The sequence below is a fragment of the Mrakia frigida genome, assembly GCF_051309035.1.
Source record: "Mrakia frigida strain ATCC 22029 unplaced genomic scaffold BDY24scaffold_6, whole genome shotgun sequence".
NCBI classification, from domain to species: Eukaryota; Fungi; Basidiomycota; class Tremellomycetes; order Cystofilobasidiales; family Mrakiaceae; genus Mrakia; species Mrakia frigida.
In genome coordinates, this window is record NW_027481275.1 from 549,523 (window position 1) to 567,135 (window position 17,613).

General features: G+C 54.9%; 5 protein-coding genes across 5 annotated transcripts; all 5 read left to right on the plus strand.

The window, feature by feature from the left end:
* Positions 1–1,368: 1,368 nt before the first annotated feature.
* On the plus strand, positions 1,369–6,605 carry UBP15 (ubiquitin-specific protease UBP15; the record flags this gene model as incomplete). The annotated part of the gene is made up of 20 exons (XM_076642689.1): positions 1,369–1,408; positions 1,700–1,841; positions 1,957–2,126; positions 2,240–2,426; positions 2,574–2,682; positions 2,769–2,871; positions 2,935–3,047; positions 3,121–3,229; positions 3,307–3,521; positions 3,627–4,115; positions 4,207–4,456; positions 4,539–4,630; positions 4,719–4,898; positions 4,993–5,105; positions 5,187–5,343; positions 5,459–5,716; positions 5,791–5,994; positions 6,081–6,197; positions 6,269–6,404; positions 6,490–6,605. 20 exons carry the CDS (start codon positions 1,369–1,371, stop codon positions 6,603–6,605), a joined length of 3,300 nt encoding a protein of 1,099 aa, XP_076499191.1.
* Positions 6,606–7,151: 546 nt separating this feature from the next.
* Positions 7,152–8,640, plus strand: BDY24DRAFT_380838 (SUR7/PalI family protein). The gene is made up of 7 exons (XM_076639237.1): positions 7,152–7,264; positions 7,366–7,433; positions 7,550–7,646; positions 7,740–7,842; positions 7,931–7,973; positions 8,072–8,166; positions 8,241–8,640. The coding sequence occupies exons 1-7, from the start codon at positions 7,234–7,236 to the stop codon at positions 8,404–8,406; spliced, it is 603 nt and encodes a 200-aa protein (XP_076499192.1). The 5' UTR covers positions 7,152–7,233; the 3' UTR covers positions 8,407–8,640.
* Positions 8,641–8,985: 345 nt separating this feature from the next.
* On the plus strand, positions 8,986–10,243 carry BDY24DRAFT_252988 (uncharacterized protein). The gene is made up of 3 exons (XM_076636796.1): positions 8,986–9,653; positions 9,729–9,811; positions 9,884–10,243. Exons 1-3 carry the CDS (start codon positions 9,056–9,058, stop codon positions 10,139–10,141), a joined length of 939 nt encoding a protein of 312 aa, XP_076499193.1. The 5' UTR covers positions 8,986–9,055; the 3' UTR covers positions 10,142–10,243.
* A 21-nt stretch (positions 10,244–10,264) lies between these two features.
* BDY24DRAFT_380844 (uncharacterized protein) lies at positions 10,265–11,555 on the plus strand. The gene is made up of 3 exons (XM_076639238.1): positions 10,265–10,571; positions 10,661–10,823; positions 10,898–11,555. The coding sequence occupies exons 1-3, from the start codon at positions 10,345–10,347 to the stop codon at positions 11,315–11,317; spliced, it is 810 nt and encodes a 269-aa protein (XP_076499194.1). The 5' UTR covers positions 10,265–10,344; the 3' UTR covers positions 11,318–11,555.
* Positions 11,556–17,398, plus strand: MET5 (sulfite reductase (NADPH) subunit beta). Its single transcript, XM_076639239.1, has 12 exons — positions 11,556–11,789; positions 11,955–14,582; positions 14,680–14,820; positions 14,937–15,066; positions 15,169–15,246; positions 15,359–15,558; positions 15,656–15,931; positions 16,021–16,194; positions 16,293–16,609; positions 16,680–16,720; positions 16,810–16,923; positions 17,030–17,398. Exons 2-12 carry the CDS (start codon positions 11,958–11,960, stop codon positions 17,203–17,205), a joined length of 4,272 nt encoding a protein of 1,423 aa, XP_076499195.1. The 5' UTR covers positions 11,556–11,789; positions 11,955–11,957; the 3' UTR covers positions 17,206–17,398.
* The last annotated feature ends 215 nt before the right edge of the window (positions 17,399–17,613 follow it).

Here is a 17,613-nt window from a genome sequence, read left to right on the forward strand (position 1 = left end):
TAGTCGTTGTCGACTCGTACATCATCCGAATCGCGTCGAACAGCCTCCCTCGGAACCCAGCCTTGTCCAACTCGATCCAGAGCGTGGGGCGGTGGCCGTTGGGAAGGAGCAACGCGTTCAGCTCATCTTTCCTCTCTCTGCTCTCTCCTTGTTTCTTCACTTTCCGGCCAGACAGATTTTTACGAGCAGCATGATGATCGAATAAGCAACGAACTAAGCTAAAGAAGTATGTATGCGAAGCTAAACGAAGGAACGACCTGGGATCTGTTCCCTCTCGGGAAGTCCAGAGCCTGTTTCAACCTCGTCGCCCTGCTCTGTAGGGTACGAGACCCTCGCTCCTTCAAAAAGAAGAAGCAAGGACTCGGAAGCATGCACTTTGAAAACCTCCATCTCCTCAGCAACCCCATCCCTCAACAAAGAGGAACCTTCCCCTCCGTAGGATCCACTTCGACGCAACCCTCCCCTTCGTCCCTTTGATCAACCCAAGAGACCTCGAACTCCTCCGCTCAAACCCCAAGAGGCGAGCAAATTTGTTCAAAGAAACCCGCTCGAGAAGGTAGAAGGACTAGGAGAGAGAGGGATCGAAACGAAAAGAGAAGAAAGCAGCTCCCTTCCTTGATTCTTCTCCCTCTGCATAACGCGAAGGGAGAGTCGAGAAGGAAGAGAGCAGACGTGGAAGAAGGAGAGTGGTAGGATCTCGTTGGATGTTCCTCGCGTATGACTCGACTTCCACCAAAACCTTGCTGGAAAGCGAAGGGGCCGATCTGGTACTCCTCGTGAAAAGAGCAGGAAGATCGACCATGATGGAGGACTTAAGAAACGAGGGGAGGAAGGGGGAGGGAACGAAAAAAAAAAAGTGGGAAGGAGGGAAAGGAGACCGAGATGGTGAGCTCGAGAAGAGGGATTCTTGAGCAGATCAACCCGAGACTCCTTAGGGATGGCGAGATCCAAGCGAGGAGGAAGAGAAGAAGAAAGAAAGAAAGAAGAAGAGGGGAGTGAGGGTTGGGAAGCAAAGAAGGCTTCTCAAGAAAGACGGAGGGAGGTCGACGAGATTCGGACTCAAACTGTCCTCTCCTCCAACCCCCTCCTCCTCCTCCTCCCTTCCTCCTTCTCCTTCCCTCTACGCCTCCCCTCCCATCTCGACCCATCATTTCAGCTCCGTACAACATGGTGAGTTCGATTCCAGAAGGAGAACGACAAGGCGAGAGGGCAAGGAGCATCTCCCCTTTGAGAAACGAAGAGAGCTGACACCGCAACCCACCCATCTTCCTCCTCTTCTCTCCTTCCTTACTTGCATATCGACAGAACGGCGACGATCAGCCGCAAGCTGGTCCTTCGAACCCTGAGGAACTCCAAGCTCCCTACGCTATGGAAGTCGACAACTCTCCTCAACCAACGATCAAAGATTGTGAGCACCCACCTCGATCTCCTCCTCCCTCTCCTCCTTCCCTCCTTCCCCCCCTTCCACCCGTCCTTACCAACCTTCAAGAGGCCGAAAGGGAGCTGGAAAGGGCTCAGATGGATAGCTGGGAAGGTATAGAAGCTCACGGAGCTCTCTATATCTCGCCGGAGGGGACACTGGCTTCTCTAGAACGCACCTTCGACCTTCGACCTCCTTCCTTCCGGGTGCGATGATGCTGACTCTCCTCCCCTTCCCTCGTCTCCTCTTTTCTCTCTCCTCCTCTCTCTCTACCTTCAGCCGAAGCCTTCGCTGCCAAGCACATGCCTGATCTCGGCCAGGAGGTCGAGGACTTCCAGGTCCAGACGTGGAGGGTTCAGAACTGGAGTGCGTCGTCAAAGAGGATGGTCGGAGCAGACTTCCTTTGCGGTGGGCACAAATGGTCAGTTTCTACTCCCTTTCCTTCCCTTCGAGATGTACCTGGAGGTGCAGGAGAGACGTTAGAGCTCAGAGCTGACTTTCTGTTCTTCTATATCCTGCTTGCGACCCACTCTCAGGCGCATACTCATCTTTCCTCAAGGGAACGCCAACGGTCAACCGAACGACATGGTCTCGGTCTACCTCGATTACTCCAACCCTAAAGCAGCAGCTGAAGGATGGCATTCGTGTGCTCAGTTCGCTCTCGCTATCTCCAACCCCAACGACCCATCCGTTTTCACCGTATCTCGTGAGTTTGTCTCCTCTCTCTCGCGCTCCTCACTTCCTCCTTCGAGCCGTTCCCCTCGTGCTTCTTCATCTCTCACACTCCTTCCCTTTTCTTCCACTTTCTTTCCATCGCAGATGCCCACCATCGATTCGTCGCCGAAGAGTGCGACTGGGGATTCACGAGATTCGCCGACCTGAGGAAGCTGCAGTCCGTTCAGGAGGGACAGACTCGACCAACGATTGAGGGAGACGAGGTGGATGTCACGGCTTTCGTGAGAGTGCTGAAGGATCCGACGGGAGTGCTGTGGCATAACTTCGTCAAGTGAGTTTACAATTATGTCTACCCGAGCTCGTGATGGAACGTAGGATGCTGGTTGATGGAGGAGCAGGAAGGACGAGGTGGGAAAGGAAAGGTGCGAAGGAGGAAGGACGAATGGCTGACCTTCGCTCTTTCTCGGTCCTCAATCAGCTACGACTCGAAGAAGTTCACTGGATACGTCGGACTCAAGAACCAGGGAGCTACATGCTACATGAACTCGCTTCTCCAATCTCTATATCACACTCCTTACTTCCGAAAGGTTCGTCTTTCCCTCCTTCATTCTTCCAGTCGACCTCCTTGTTCCTTCGAGACGATGCTGACTCGCTCGTTCATCGTTTCTCGCAGGCCGTCTACCAAATACCCACCGAGGAGGATACACCATCCGAGAGTGTCGCTTTGGCTCTGCAACGAGTCTTCTACAACCTCCAAACGTCAGAACAACCCGTCGGTGAGTCGTCATCTCCTCCTTCCTCCTCGAGCTCCCGAAACTGATCGTCTTCTCTTTCTCCAGGAACGAACGAGCTCACCAAGTCGTTCGGATGGAAGTCGCTGGATTCGTTCATGCAACACGACGTCCAGGAGTTCAACCGAGTCTTGCAGGACAAGCTGGAGGAGAAGATGAAGGTTCGTGTCCAGTCTTTCGAGCCTTCCTTCGCTCGAAGCTGACCTTCTTCCCTCTTCGTTTCATCTCTACCAGGGTACCAAGGCCGAGGGAGCTATCCAGCATCTGTTCATGGCCAAGATGAAGAGCTACATCAAGTGTGTCGACGTCGACTACGAGTCAGCGCGATCGGAGAACTACTATGGTGAGTCTGCTTCCTCTCTCCTTCCCTTCCTCGACCTCGCTCGAAGACTGACCTTTCCCTCGGTCTCCTTCCTTCAGATGTCCAACTCAACGTCAAGGGAATGAAGGATCTTCACGACTCGTTCAAGGATTACATCACGGTCGAGACGATGGACGGAGAGAACAAGTACCAGGCGGAGGGCTACGGACTTCAGGACGCGAGGAAGGGAGTCATCTTCGAGTCGTTCCCTCCAGTGCTGCACCTCCAGCTCAAGAGGTTCGAGTACGACATGCAGAGGGATACCATGGTCAAGGTTCGTCTCTTTTCCTCGCGTCGACCTTCCTTCCCAGACTCTCCTTCGAAGGAACACGAGCTGACTCGAGCCTCTCCTTCCTTCCCTTCCCTCTCTGCCCTACAGATCAACGACCGACACGAGTTCCCCTTCCAACTCGATCTCGGAGATTACCTCGACGAGAACGCCGAACGAGACAACAACTACGTCTACAAGCTTCACGGAGTCCTCGTTCACGCTGGAGATCTTCACGGAGGTCACTACTTTGCCCTGATCAAGCCCGAGAAGGATGGAAAGTGGTTCAAATACGACGACGACCGGGTCACTCCCGTTACCGACAAGGAGGTTCTCGAGGACAACTACGGAGGAGAGCTCCCTTCGCCAGGAGGAAACCAGCCGAGGAACAACAACAGCAACGCGACTCGACCAGCCAAGAGGTTCACCAACGCCTACATGCTCGTCTACATCAGGGAGAGTGCGATCGACGACGTCCTCAAGCCTTTCACCGAGGACGACACTCCTCCTCATCTCAGGAAGAGACTCGAGGACGAACGGATTCAGCTCGACACCAAGAAGAGGGAGAAGGAGGAGCAGCACCTCTACCTCACTGCGAAGGTTCGTCCTCGTCTTCCCATCTCTCTCCCTCTCTGCCCTCGACGTACTCGAGTTTGAAGCTCACTTTTCCTCTCTGTTTCTACTGCTCCAGATCATCTCTGACGACACCTTCCGTCGGCACCAAGGATTCGACCTTGCCTCGTTCGACGACAAGAACGTCCCTGTTTCCGAACTCCCGATCTTCCGAGTCCTCAAGAACGAGACCTACAAGACGTTCAAGGGTCGAGTCGCTGCTCACTACAATCACCCCGAGGCCAACTTCCGACTCTGGGTTCTCGTCAACAGGCAGAACAAGACCGTTCGACCTGACATCCCGATCGAGGACATGGACAGCGCTCAAAGTGAGTCTATTCGTTTCTCGTCTCGCTTCTTCCTTCCTCGAGAAAACGACCTGCTAACCGACTTCCTTCGTTCCTCTCGCAGCGATGGAGCAGGTTCGAAACACCATGGCTAACCGGACCGCCGAGCTGCGTCTCTACCTCGACTACGAGCCCAAGGCCGAGTTCCTTCAGACTGTGAGCTCTCACTTTCGTCCTCTTCGATTCCTTTCCACTCTCCCTTTGCTGATGCTCTTGTTTCTCTACTTGTCCTTCGCCCACTCAGCTCCACTCCAACCACACCTCTCACAGCATGATCTTCCTCAAGCACTTCGACGTCGAGGGACAGACTCTCCTCGGAAGCCACAAGCTCTACGTCCTTCGAAACTCAAAGGTTGGGGATCTTCAAGGAACGATTAACCAGATGCTCGGATGGGCTCCTACTACTCCCCTCAAGCTCTACGAGGTTCGTTAGCTTTCTTCGTCTCTCTCGATCGACGCGTCGAACTCGACACTGACCGTTTTCGTCCGTTCGTTTGTTTCCGCTTCCCATCAAATAGGAGATCAAGCCTGGGATGATTGAGGTTATGAAGATGAAGTCGACCTTCGCCGTCAGTGAGATCCAGGACGGAGACGTGATCTGTTTCCAGGTCGACTTCGGACAAGACAAGGAGTGAGTCGACGCGTCTCTTTTCGCTCTCCTTTCGAACTCTTCTCTAACAACTTTCTTCTCCCTTCCTCGTCGTCTCCTCAGGCAAGAAGCCGCCGCCAGCAGCTTGATCCCAAACGCTCCAAACTTCTACGATCACCTCCAGAACCGAATCCTCACCGCCTTCAAGCCCAAGGGCGAGGATGCTGATCCCAAGGCAACGTTTGACGTCATGCTTACCAGGAAGATGACCTACGAGCAGGTTCGTTCTCGTTCCTTTTTTCGTTCTCTCCTCCTTCGTCCCTCGCCTCGGTCTCGTCTTCGAATCGAAACTGACGCGTCGTCTTCTCTTCCTCGTTTCCTCTCTTTCCTCTCAGATGGCCTACAAGGTCAGCGAGGCTCTCGGCGGATGGGATCCTCTCAAGCTTCGATTCACCTCGTCGGCAGGAAACAACAACGCGCCGAAGGGAGTCATCAAGCGGTCGCTCAACCAGACTGTCCAGGAGATCCTCCACTCGACCTACCAGAACCCCATCGCCATGCTCTACTACGAGAAGCTGGAAGTCAGCATCATCGAGCTCGAGACCAAGAAGTCGTTGAAGGTCACCTGGACTGGACATCTCAACAAGGACGAGGTTCGTTCTTCCTTTGGTCTTCGACCCGCCGACTCAAGCTGACTTTTCCCTCCCTTCTTCCTTCTCTTCTTCAGGGTCAGTTCCCCTTCCTCCTCCCCAAGACCAACACCATCGACAACCTGGGAGAGAACCTCGCCAAGCTCGTCACCCTCTCGCCGACTGGAACAGGCAAGATTCGATTCTTCGAGATCTCCAACCTCGGTCGTCGGAAGCAGCACGACTTCTCGGGCTCGGAGATGATTGGGAACATCCAGGAGACCATCGACTTGTACGCTGAGGTGAGTTGAAGACGTTCAGTAGTGTCGAGAAGGAAGGTTTACGAAGCGGAGCTGACTTGCGTCGCGTCTTCGTTTCTCCTTTGCAGGAGGTGCCGCTCGAGGAGGTCAACATGGGCGAGGACGACACTCTCATCTCGGTCTTCCACTTCTCGAAGGAGCCATCGCGTTACCATGGAATTCCTTTCCGATTCGTCGTCTCGCCGGTACGTTCTTCCTTCGATCCGAGACGCGTCTCGAACTTTCACTGACCTCAATCCTCCTTCGACTTCTCCAGGGTGAGAAGTTCTCGGAAACCAAGAAGCGACTTCAAGCTCGGACAGGAGCATCGGATAAGGACTTCGCCAAGTACCGATTCGCTCTCATCCTGCAGGACACGTCAGGATACAAGCAGCCCAACTACATCGAGGATGGTTCGTTCCCGTCTGCCTTCCTTCCTTCCTTCTTCGTTCCTCCTTCTCTCTCGAACTGACCTCCTCGTCCCTTCCGCTCTCGCAGAGGATGAGATCCACAACCACAAGTTCACCAACTCGCACTACCTCGGAATCGACCACATGGACAAGACCGGAAAGTCGAATCGGGGAGGACTCGAGAAGGCCATCGTGATCCGCTAGACTGGTTGCCCCTCCCTCTCCGCCCTCGTTTCCCTCGTTACTTTCCTCGTCGGCTGCCTTCTCTGTTGTTTACGATCTTCCTCCCTCTGTTACCCTTTCGCTCGATACGCTCCTGCCTTCTCCACCTTTCTGCCCTGGTGCTGGCTCGTCTCGCTCGTTTCGTTTGTTTCCTTCGCCAACTCTTCTCGCTGTTTCTTTCGACTAGATTTGGGTCTTCTTGGGCGGCGTCTCTTACTAGCTTTCATCTACTGCTTGCTTTCGTTTCGCTCGTATATCTACCTTCCTACCTTCTTCCTTTCTTTCCTCGCTCGTCGTTTCCATCACGTCTCTTTCTCTCCTTCGACCTCTCTTTTCCTTGGTTGATTTTCACCTCCTATTTCTTCTCTCTCTCACGAATTCACCCCCAAATCAAAAAATGATCTCTTCATTCGGCTCTCTTTTTTCGTTCCGACCGAGGCCAGTTTTTCTTTCCTAGGGCTGTTTCCTGACGTCACTTCACTTCCTTCCCTCCGCCCCCCCTTCCTTCCCTCCTTTCTCCCTAACTCTCACCCTCTTCTCTTCAGCCCGCAAAACTTCAACGACACTTCCCTCCCACACCTTTACCTCCCCTCTCTCTTCTTCATCCAACATGGCCATCGCTGGAGCTGCCATCCCCGGACGTGAGTAGAAACACAAGAAAGGTTGAAAGCAGTGACAACCTCGAACGAACTGACCTTCTCTCCTCTTTCCCTCCTCTTTCCTGCTCCAATCCCCATCCCAGTCTTCTTCTCGTTCGCAGCTTGCGCTCTGCTCGTGATCGTGTCCGTCTCCGTCCCCATCTGGAAGAGCGTGAGTTCTCGCTCGTTCTGGCAGAACTTCTGTCCTCAATCGAAGTTCTCAACCGCGAGAAATCTGACCTTGCTCTCCCGCTCTTCCCTTCGCCCCTGCCCCCTTCGTTTCTGCAGGTATACTTTATGTCTGCCTCTGATGGATCCGACAACCTCATCTTCGGAAACTGGGGGATCTGCGCTGTCAACGGCGCTTGCACAGCCTCGAAACTGGGTGAGCTTTGGGATTCCTTCGGAGGGAGGGACAGAAAATGACGCTCGAGTCGAGACTGACTTTGGTGTCTCAACTTTTCCCCCTTTGCGCCAGGTTACAACCTCGACCTCACCTCCCTCGGAATCGACAGCGAGAGGCTCTCGTCGGTGTTCATCAAGAACTTGACATACGTCCTTATTTTGCACCCTATCGCAGCGTGAGTGTCGAACTTTGAACGCATCGCCTTTCTCCCTCTCCTTCCCTCCGAGAGCTCACCTTTCGTCTTGGTTCTTCTTTTCCTTCAGTGGCCTCGCTGGTCTTGCTATGATCTTCGGTCTCCTTGGCGTCGTGAGTCTCGAGATTCCTTTAGAGTCTCGTCGTTTCGCTAGCCATTCGCGTCTGACCCTCTCCCTCCCTCTCGCCTCCTCCTCCTCCCTCCTCCCCAGTTCTCCACTTCCCGTGCCGCCACCATTCTCATGACCATCGCTTCCTTCCTCGCTCTCCTGATAACACTCACGGCCTGGGTCGTCGACATGGTCCTGTTCGTACATGTCTCTCTCTCCTTTCCCCGCCTCTCGTCCTCGCCTGACCGCTTCCTTCCTTTCTTTCTTACAGCTGGGGAATCGCCCGAAACAGGATCAGAAACATCGGAGGAACCGCTCAGTACGGGAACGCCACCTGGATGGTCCTGGGAGCCTTCGTTGCTCTTCTCATCTCGTGCTGCGTCTCGCTCTGTGGATCGTTCGGTCGCTTCAGGTCGAGCCGAAACGAGAAGTACTAAAACACTACCGAGTGGTTCTAGCAGGAAGGGGTGGTGGCGTGAAGATTCTTCCTTCTTTGATTTTTGCTCTCTCTCTCCCAGTCTCGTTTGTTTTGGTTTCTTCTCCTCACTTTGTCTCTCCCAATCCGGTCTCGAACTGTATCGCTCCCTCTTACTTATCTACTTACACATCTGCTCGTCTCATGGGCTCGGCACTTAATGCACTCTAATCGTATACACGTTGGTTGGTCAAAACAAGAGGAGAGGAGGGGAAGAGACGACGCGTCGCAGGAGCAAGAACGTTTCAGACGGACAGAGAAAGAGACGGAGCAGCTCCTCAGTCGGTGGAACCTTGAAGCCAAGGTTTTTCATCGTAGGTGTCGAGGAGATGGTCTGAGTTTTTGTCAGGAAAGGAGTGGGAGGAGGAAGACGACGAGGGAAACGAGAGGACGGGCGAGAGTTGAGACCTTTAAGGGACAACAAAAAAAAGGAAATTGGGCGACGTTCGAGATCGAATCGAGAGGCATATTACTGACTGCTGTGGAGGAGATCCGAAAAAAAAAACGAAATAACAGAGAAACAAGGCTCAGCCGTCCCTCGAGAAGACGTTGTGAGCTCGAACGCTTCCTTCCCTCAAACGGCCACCTCCCTCTTCTTCTCCAACAAAGCCATGTCTCTCTACGAACCCTTCGTCTCCCTTCTCTCTTCTCCTCTTGATCCCTCCAAACCACTCGTCCCCTCCTCAACTCTCTTCCCTGCCATCTCTCACTTCCTCTCCTCCCTTCCTCGACGGGACCTTCGCTCCTTCGCTCTCGCCCTCGTCTCCTCTCCTTACCTCTCCTCCAACAAGAACAAGAACAACCTACAAGGACTCCAAGACGCCTTACGAGCTTCTGTAGAACTCAAAGCTGCTTCTATAGCTGCTTCGTCAAGCAAGAAGAAGTCGGAAGGAGGAGTGGGAGGGAGGTTGCTCGGGTTCATCTGGACGAGGTCGAACGAGAGGGAGCTCACCTTGAACGAGTGGATCGCGATCGTTCTGGATGGATTGACAGAGGAGAAGACAGGAGAAGACCCAGAGAAGAGGGAGGAGAAGCTTTTGCCTCGTCTGGCTGGGTTGGCGGGGTTGTACCAGGGAGTCGTCGGTCAAGCTCAAGGAGTTGGCAAGTCGACAAAGAGGGAGCTCGAGGTTGAGCTGCTCGTGCTGCTGGAAGATGAGTTTAGGAGGCTCGAGAAGGGGAAGGGGAAGGTTTTGCATTCTGAAGTGGACTGTAAGCAGCTCAAATCTTCCTCCTACGTCTGTTGTAGAGGAAGGGAAAGGCTGACCGGCTCGTGATCCTCTGCAGCCGACCTCCCTCCGGCTTTCTTCATCGCCTCGTCCGTCTTCCCTCTCATTTCTCCTTCTTCTCTGAGAGCTTTGGATCTTCGAGTGAGTCTGATTTTCTTCAACCGAAGACGTCGAGAGGTTCGTGTGAACTGATCGTTTAGGTTTCTTCCCCAGAGCATCGTCGACCTCACAACCCAACTTCTTCCCTCGACTTCCTCAACTTCCATCAAGCCCGAGGAGCTCTCCTCCCTCACCACCGTCCTATCCTTATCCCTCGAAGCTCTCGCAGGATCAAGAAGCTCGAACTCAACCCTGTTCCAGAAGGTCGTCGACGATTTGAACGCGTTTTCCAGGACCGTCTCCCCTTCGCTGGATCCTGCTCTCGCAGGTCAGTTTTTCATCTTCGCACTTTCGAGTAGAAACAAAGACTGACGTATCGTTTCTACTTTGCAGACACCTACATCCAAACCTACCTCCTCCCCGTCTCCTCAACCGTCGTCTCCGTCCTCGTCGACTACCCCTCCCTCGCTTCTCCCTCCTCCTCCTCCTCCTCCTCTCTCCTCCTCACTTGGTTCCGCCTCTCACCCCACACTTCTCGACTGGGAGGGTTGGAAGGACTGGAAGGGTACGGGCTGATGTGGTGGGGTCTGATGGATCTTTGGTTGGGGGAGGGAAAGGAGGAAGTTGAACGCGTCGTCGAAGGGTTGAGGATTCTGAAGGACGAGCTGGAGACGACCAAAGAGGGAGGATTGGAGAGAGTCAACTACTACCTGATGGTGGTTGAGCAGGTGCTAGGAGTGGTTCCGACGGCGAGGTTGGGGGATGACGAGGTTCAGGAGTTGGTGGTTGGGGTTTGCGAGCCGTGAGTCGACGCGTCGCATGTTTGCCTTTCCTCTTGTTGTCGATGAGGAGACTGACTTTTTTTCGATCTTCTCACCTTTCTTTCAACAGGTACCTCGAGGACAACTCGAACCTGGAGGTCTTTGAATCATCTCACTCGGTCATGCTCGCTCTCCTCGTTCCTCCCAAATGGAAACCCTCCATCTCGTTCGCTCCCTCGGAATCTTCCCTCCTCGCTCGCGTCGCCGTCAACTACTCGGACGTGATCTTACGAGTGAGTCCACGCCATCCTCTCCCCAAAATCTTCCTCTTCTTCAACCCTGCTGAACTCTTGCTCCTTTTCTTTAGTCCACCGACTCCTCGACCCTGTCGCCCTCCCAACTCCAACACGCCCTCTCCCTCCTCCTCCCTCTCCTCCTCAGCATCTCCCCAGCTCTCCCCTTGTCAGTTCTCTACCAACTCCATCAATCCGCTTCAACCTCGCCGAAAACGCTCTCCCTCTTCGCGTCCCTCCTCCCCTCGATCCCCGTGCCGCTGCTGCCTCGGTTCTTGGTTCAGCTCGAGGACGTGCTCTTCCGATCGACGGAGCCTGGATCGGAGGAGAGGGAGCAGGTCGTGGGGATCGTTTGGGACGGGGTGGGAGGAGGTGGGAAGCTGAACGACGAGGTGAGGGAGGGAGTGGGGAGGTGGTGGGAGGAGATGAGGGAGAGGCTCAAGACGGAGGAGAGGGCTTCTCGGAGGACGAGAACGAGGGAGGCGAAGCTCTGAGATGTTTGTGGAGTTCACTTTGTTTTTGTTTTCGAGTTTGCAAACGGAAGCAAGCTCATTGGAATCGAGTCAGAGAAAGGTCGAGCTTTTTGGAGAAGAAAGAAAGAAGGAGAGGTTTGAATGGTTCGACGAGCTAGAAGGAGGAGGAGGAGGGCTGAAACTCGAGCAGCTCGAGATTCAGGTTATCCAGGGTTTCGATTGAAGCTTGAGGCATGCATTTTTCTTACACGTACGATTCACTTGCGTGCAGATCTGAACACAGTCTTAGGATATTCCTTCCTTCTCTCTCTCTCGATATCGTGTACTACTTGAATGTCGTGTTTCCGAATCGATGGCGAATTTCGACCTCTTTCCCTCCTCCACTCGCCTTCCTTACTTTTCGTCCTTCAACTCTCACCTCCCCTCCCTCCCTCCTCTCCTTCCCCTCCTCCTCTCTTCTCCTCGTTCGGGTACATAAATCTGCATCGCTCAGGTGAGTTTCGTTGTATATACATTTGGGTCTCGATCTTGTGGGCGGAAGGAAGGCAGGAGCAGTTTGGGAGAGAGAGAACGGAAGCTCAGCCGATCCCCTCGTTTGTCCTTGCTTTGGCCTCGTTCTTACTCGTTCCCTCTTCTTTTCTTTTCTTTCTCTCTTTAGACAATGTCCACCTCTGCAGTCGGTCGAATCGCGTACCTCTCCTCGGATGTCGTGATCACCACTCCTCTCTCGATCTACACCCTCCCATCTACCTCGTCGTCCTCGTCGTCCCCGGTCGTTGAGGTTCTCCCTCCTCACGCCGACCCAGGGCTGATCGCTTCTCGACATTCTTCTTCGTCCAAGCTCACCTCGATCCTCCTCTCGTCGTCCTCCTCCTCTCCCTTCACTCGACTCATCCCGTCCCTCTCTTCCCTCGCTTCAACTTCAACCGTCGTTCACGTAGGAATCCCTCCAGCGTCCGACCTCTCCGACGTCGTCGCTCTCCGATCCGCTGGTTGGGTCGTCCTCCTCTCGAGCTCCCCTCAACACGCTCACGACCACGCCGTCATCGCTTCAAAGCTCGCAAGGGAGGCCAACAAGGCAGTCCTTCACGTCTTCGTCGCACGAGAACAGGAGGACCGAGTTCAGGAGGTTGAAGAGTCGAAGCTCAAAGAGTTCTTGGACGCTCCCTCCCCTCAACTCAACGGGAACTCGAACTCGAACGCATCGGATCTCTACAAGTCCTACGAGAGCGCTTCCCTCTCTACCCTCGCCCTCCTTCGACGACCTCAACGACCCTACATCTACCACGGACCAGCCAACGCTTCCACCGTCTTCGTCGTCTTTGGAACCGAAGCCGCCCCTCTCATCGAGCTCGCGTCCTCCTCCTCCTCCCCTTCCTCGTTCGGAGTCCTCGAAATCCTCATCCTTCGACCTCTCAACGCCTCCAAACTCATCTCCTCCATCCCCTCGGGAGTCAAGAACGTCGTCGTCCTCGAGCAGTCGTTCAAGAAGACCACCAAGTGGGGAGGAGTCTACCTCGACGTCGTTTCCGCCTTCCAGGAGAGCGAGTCCGAGGACTCTCGACCCAAGGTCCTCGGAGGACTTCTCGGACCCATCACCTCCAAGCCTACCCTCTCCACCGACGTCCAAACGCTCATCACCTCCATCGGATCCAACCAACCCCTCCTCATCGGTTCCCTCCCCTCCCTCGCTTCCCCTTCCCTCCCCACCGCTCCTCACGTCCCTGCCCTCGAATCGGCCTACACCAAAATGCTCTCGCAGGTCTTCACCTCGAGACTCGAGATCTCCAACTCTCCCGATCTCGTCTCTACCTCCGGACCCTCGGCTACTCTCCCAGAGTTTGCCTTTGGAAAGGTTCGAGCCGATCTCGCTCAGAGGGAGGAACTCGTCGAGGCCGTCAAGGGTCTCATCAGCTCGTACGACGTCGACAAGGCCGTCCACGGAGCCTTCGCCAAGTGGCTCCTCGCGAAGGACGACGCTCGAACCTCGAGGGATCTCGGAGAGAAGGCCCTCACCATCCTCGAGTCGTCCGACCTCGTCGCGTCCAACAAGGCCGCCCAACGGATCCTCGCCCTTCGAGCTCACGTCGGATCGGTCTCGAGGTGGATCATCGGGTCGGACGCCTGGTCGTACGATCTCGGAGCTTCGGGAGTTCACCACGCCATCGCGTCGGGAGAGAACGTCAACCTCCTCATCATCGACTCGGTCCCTTACACCGAACGAGACGCCGCCCAGGCTCACAAGAGGAAGAAGGACATCGGTCTTTACGCCATGAACCACGGAGACGTCTACGTCGCCAGCGTCGCCGTCTACTCGTCCTACTCCCACGTCCTCGAGGCCCTCGTCGAGGCGGACAAGTTCGACGGTCCCTCGGTCGTCCTCGCCTACCTCCCTTACGCTGAGGAGAACGCTACCGCCCTCGACGTCCTCAAGGAGACCAAGCTCGCCGTCGATACTGGATACTGGCCTCTCTACCGATGGGACCCTTCGCTCGAGGCCGTCGGAAAGGAACCCTTCTCCCTCGACTCGGAACGCATCAAGAGCGAGCTTCAGGAGTTCCTCGATCGACAGTCCCACCTCTCCCAGCTCACCAACGCCGCTCCCGTCCTCGCTCCCGAGCTCGTCGAGTCCCTCGGAGAGAAGCTCCTCGTCGCTCGAAAGGACAAGGCGAAGGAGGCCTACGACAAGCTCCTCTCCGCCTTCGACGGACCTCCCCTCCTCGTCCTCTTTGCTTCGGACGGAGGAAACGCCGAGAAGGTCGCCAAGCGACTCGCCACCCGAGCTGGCCTTCGAGGACTCGCCACTCGATGCGTCGCCCTCGACGACTTCCCCCTCGACGACCTCAAGCTCGAGTCCCACGTCGCCATCGTCACCTCCACCGCCGGTCAGGGAGAGGCTCCTCAGAACGCTCGAGTCACCTTCAAGGCGCTCAACGCGCTCGCTCTCAAGGGAGAGACCGACGTCTTCCCCGAGGTCAAGTTCACCGTCTTCGCCATGGGAGACTCGCACTACTGGCCTCGACCCGAGGACGCCCACTACTACAACAAGCCCGGAAAGGATCTGGACGCTAGGTTGGAGGGTCTGGGAGCGTCGAGGATGGCTCCTTTGGGATTGGGAGACGATCAGCACGCCGATGGAGCTCAGACGGGGTACAAGCTCTGGGAGCCGACGCTCTGGAAGGCGATGGGAGTCGACAACGTCGAGGTGACCGAGAAGGAGCCCGAGCCTATCACCAACGAGCACATCAAGATCGCTTCCAACTACCTGAGAGGAACCATCGCTGAGGTGAGAGCTCTCTTTTCCTCCTTCTCCCTTTTCGTTTCTTAACGACTCGAGGCTGACTTCTCCTTCCTTTTTCGGCAACGTCTTCTCTTCTTCTCAGGGACTCAAAGATACTTCGACTGGTGCTCTCGCTCCCTCCGACGGTCAGCTCACCAAGTTCCACGGAATCTACGAGCAGGACGATCGAGATATTCGAGACGAGAGGAAGGCCAACGGTCTTGAGCCTGCTTTCTCCTTCATGGTGAGTCTGATTTTCCCCTTCTTCCTTCTCGAATCCTCGAATCTTCTCGTCCTTCTCGTAGAAAAATACATTTCCTGACTTTGTTCGTCGCCTTCGTCTTCTTCCCTCTTCCGCAGGTTCGAGTTCGACTTCCCGCTGGAGTCGCCACTCCCGCTCAGTGGCTCGCCATGGACCACATCGCCGACGAGCACGGGAACGGAACCCTCAAGATGACTACTCGACAGACTTGGCAGTACCACGGGATCAGTGAGTTTCACATCCTGCCTTTCTTTGCTTTGCTCGAGAGCTTTTCGTTTCCTGACTTCTCTCCCGCCTCCTCGCTCTCTCCTCCTTCCTTCGCCTCTCAAGTCAAGAAGCACCTCAAGCCTGCGATCCAGGCCATCAACAAGGCTCTTCTCGATACCATCGCTGCCTGTGGAGACGTCAGTGAGTAGCTCGTTCTCTCCCTTCCTCTTCGTTCGAAATCGATTCGGTTTCGAGGGCTGACTTTCCTTCCCCGAACGCGTTCTTTCTCTTTCTCTCTCTCTCTCTCTTCCAGACCGAAACGTTCAGTGCGCCGCCAACCCTTCGATGTCCCACATCCACAAGGAGGTCTGGCAGTTCTCGAAGGACCTCTCGGAGCACCTCCTTCCCGATACCAGCGCCTACGCCGAGATCTGGCTCGACAAGAAGAAGGTCGCTGGAGATGCCGTTCAGGACTTCGAGCCCAAGTACGGAAAGTACTACCTCCCCAGGAAGGTTCGTCCTCGCTCTCTCTCTCCCTCTCTCTTCTCTCACCACTTTATTCCTTCTCGAAATACTGACTCGATCTCTCTTCTTTCTTGTTCCCTTCCAGTTCAAGATCGCCGTCGCCGTTCCTCCTCAGAACGACGTCGACGTCTTCACCAACGATCTCGGTTTCATCGCCATCGTCGACGAGAAGACCCAGAAGGTCCTCGGATACAACGTCTCGGTCGGAGGAGGAATGGGAGTCACCCACTCCAACACCAAGACCTACCCTCGTCTCGGAGATGTCATCGGATTCGTGACGCCAGAGGAGGGATGCAGAGTCGCTGAGGCCGTCATGCTCACCCAGAGGGACAACGGAAACCGTGCTGACAGGAAGAACGCTGTGAGTATTCCTTCCTTCTATCCTCGTCCTCTCTTGTTCGAACGAAGAGCTGTCGACTGACTCGTCGTTGTTCTTCTTCTTTCTCTCAGCGTCTGAAATACACCGTCGACCGAATGGGTCTTCCCGCTTTCAAGGCCGACGTCGAGAGGAGGTTCGGAGCTAAGCTTCAGCCTGAGCGACCCTACAAGTTCACCAACTCCATCGACGAGTTCGGATGGCGAACCGGACAGGACGGAAACCACCACTTCACCATGTTCATCGAGGTTCGTTTCTCTCCCTTCCCCTCGAACGCGTCGAGAACCAACGCGCTGACTCTCTTCCCTTCCCTTTCTTTCTCTCTTCCTTCCTTCCTTTTTTTCAGAACGGTCGAGTTCAGGACGAGCCCGAGCTTCAGTTCAAGACCGGACTCAAGGAGATCGCCAAGGTCCACAAAGGATTCTTCCGCCTCACCGCCAACCAGCACCTCATCCTCTCCGACATCCCTCCCTCCGAACTCCCTCTGATGAAGTCCCTCCTCGCCAAGTACAAGCTCGACAACCTCTCCCACTCGGCTCTTCGACTCTCGTCGTCGGCGTGTGTGGCTCTCCCTACCTGTGGTCTCGCCATGGCCGAGTCGGAACGATACCTTCCCGTCCTCGTCGACAAGGTCGAGGAGATCATGGAGGAGAACGGTCTCAGGTTCGTTTCTTTCAACGTTTCTCTGCTTCTTCGACGAGTACTGACCTTTCTTCTGCTTCACCTTTGTCAGGAACGACTCGATAGTCATGAGGATGACTGGATGCCCCAACGGTTCGTCGCGTCTCGACCTCTTTCTTCGTCTTCGATCTTCCTTCGCTGACCCTCGTTCCTTTCTCGTTTTCCTTCCTTTCCCCTCTCAGGTTGCGCTCGACCCTGGCCAGCAGAGATCGCCTTCGTCGGAAAGGCTCCTGGAACCTACATGATGATGCTCGGAGGAGGGTTCTACGGACAGCGACTCTCAAAGATGTACCGAGGTTCGTGTCTCGTCTCGTCTCCCTCCCTCTTCCTCTTCCTTTCGGGGAGATCCAGTCGCTGACCACCACCTTTCCTCCTCCCTCCTTCTGCATCTTTCTTTCACAGAGAGCGTCACCGAGCCCGAGATCCTCGCCATCCTCCGACCGATGATCAAGCAGTGGGCCACCGAGCGACACGACGGAGAGCACTTTGGAGATTTCGTTATCCGAGCGGGTCACATCGCTGCTACTACCGCGGGACTCAACTTCTACGCCAAGACGTCTATGGATCCCAACGCTTAAGTTCTTGGTCCTTACTTACTTAGCTTTCGTTTTTCGTCTTCGTTTCTCTTCTCTCGTCTCTCGCTCTCTCGTCTCTTTGCATTTTCCCTTTTTCGGTCGGTTCGTTCTCGTTCGGTTTCTGGTTCTTTTTCTTCTCTCTTGTTGGCTCTCGGTCTCAATCTAGTCTTTCTCTATCTATCTCACTTGACTCTTATGATCTCTCCGTCTGGCGAAAGGAAGGGGGAAGACGAGGCGAGAAGTTTTCTCCCACGGCGACGAACCGGAACGACGCGTCTCGAACCTGTCGAGAAACCATTTCGATCGGCCTAGCTGGAGGGAGACTGGTAAGCTCGTTCAGACACACACATATATATAGACCTTACTTGCTCTCTATCTAGCAAAACAATCCTAAGGCAACGAACCGAAAGA

Excerpts from the sequence above, each read along its gene's own strand:
- BDY24DRAFT_380844 (XM_076639238.1), top strand. The coding sequence starts at position 10,345 with ATGTGGTGGGGTCTGATGGATCTTTGGTTGGGGGAGGGAAAGGAGGAA. Across the intron at positions 10,572-10,660 it reads GTGGTTGGGGTTTGCGAGCC|GTACCTCGAGGACAACTCGA; the intron begins GTGAGTCGACGC and ends TTCTTTCAACAG. Across the intron at positions 10,824-10,897 it reads ACTCGGACGTGATCTTACGA|TCCACCGACTCCTCGACCCT; the intron begins GTGAGTCCACGC and ends CCTTTTCTTTAG.
- MET5 (XM_076639239.1), top strand. The coding sequence starts at position 11,958 with ATGTCCACCTCTGCAGTCGGTCGAATCGCGTACCTCTCCTCGGATGTC. Across the intron at positions 15,247-15,358 it reads CGCTGCCTGTGGAGACGTCA|ACCGAAACGTTCAGTGCGCC; the intron begins GTGAGTAGCTCG and ends TCTCTCTTCCAG. Across the intron at positions 15,559-15,655 it reads AGTACTACCTCCCCAGGAAG|TTCAAGATCGCCGTCGCCGT; the intron begins GTTCGTCCTCGC and ends GTTCCCTTCCAG.
- BDY24DRAFT_252988 (XM_076636796.1), top strand. The coding sequence starts at position 9,056 with ATGTCTCTCTACGAACCCTTCGTCTCCCTTCTCTCTTCTCCTCTTGAT. Across the intron at positions 9,654-9,728 it reads TTTGCATTCTGAAGTGGACT|CCGACCTCCCTCCGGCTTTC; the intron begins GTAAGCAGCTCA and ends GATCCTCTGCAG. Across the intron at positions 9,812-9,883 it reads TGAGAGCTTTGGATCTTCGA|AGCATCGTCGACCTCACAAC; the intron begins GTGAGTCTGATT and ends TTTCTTCCCCAG.
- BDY24DRAFT_380838 (XM_076639237.1), top strand. The coding sequence starts at position 7,234 with ATGGCCATCGCTGGAGCTGCCATCCCCGGAC. Across the intron at positions 7,647-7,739 it reads TTGCACAGCCTCGAAACTGG|GTTACAACCTCGACCTCACC; the intron begins GTGAGCTTTGGG and ends CCTTTGCGCCAG. Across the intron at positions 8,167-8,240 it reads TGGGTCGTCGACATGGTCCT|CTGGGGAATCGCCCGAAACA; the intron begins GTTCGTACATGT and ends TCTTTCTTACAG.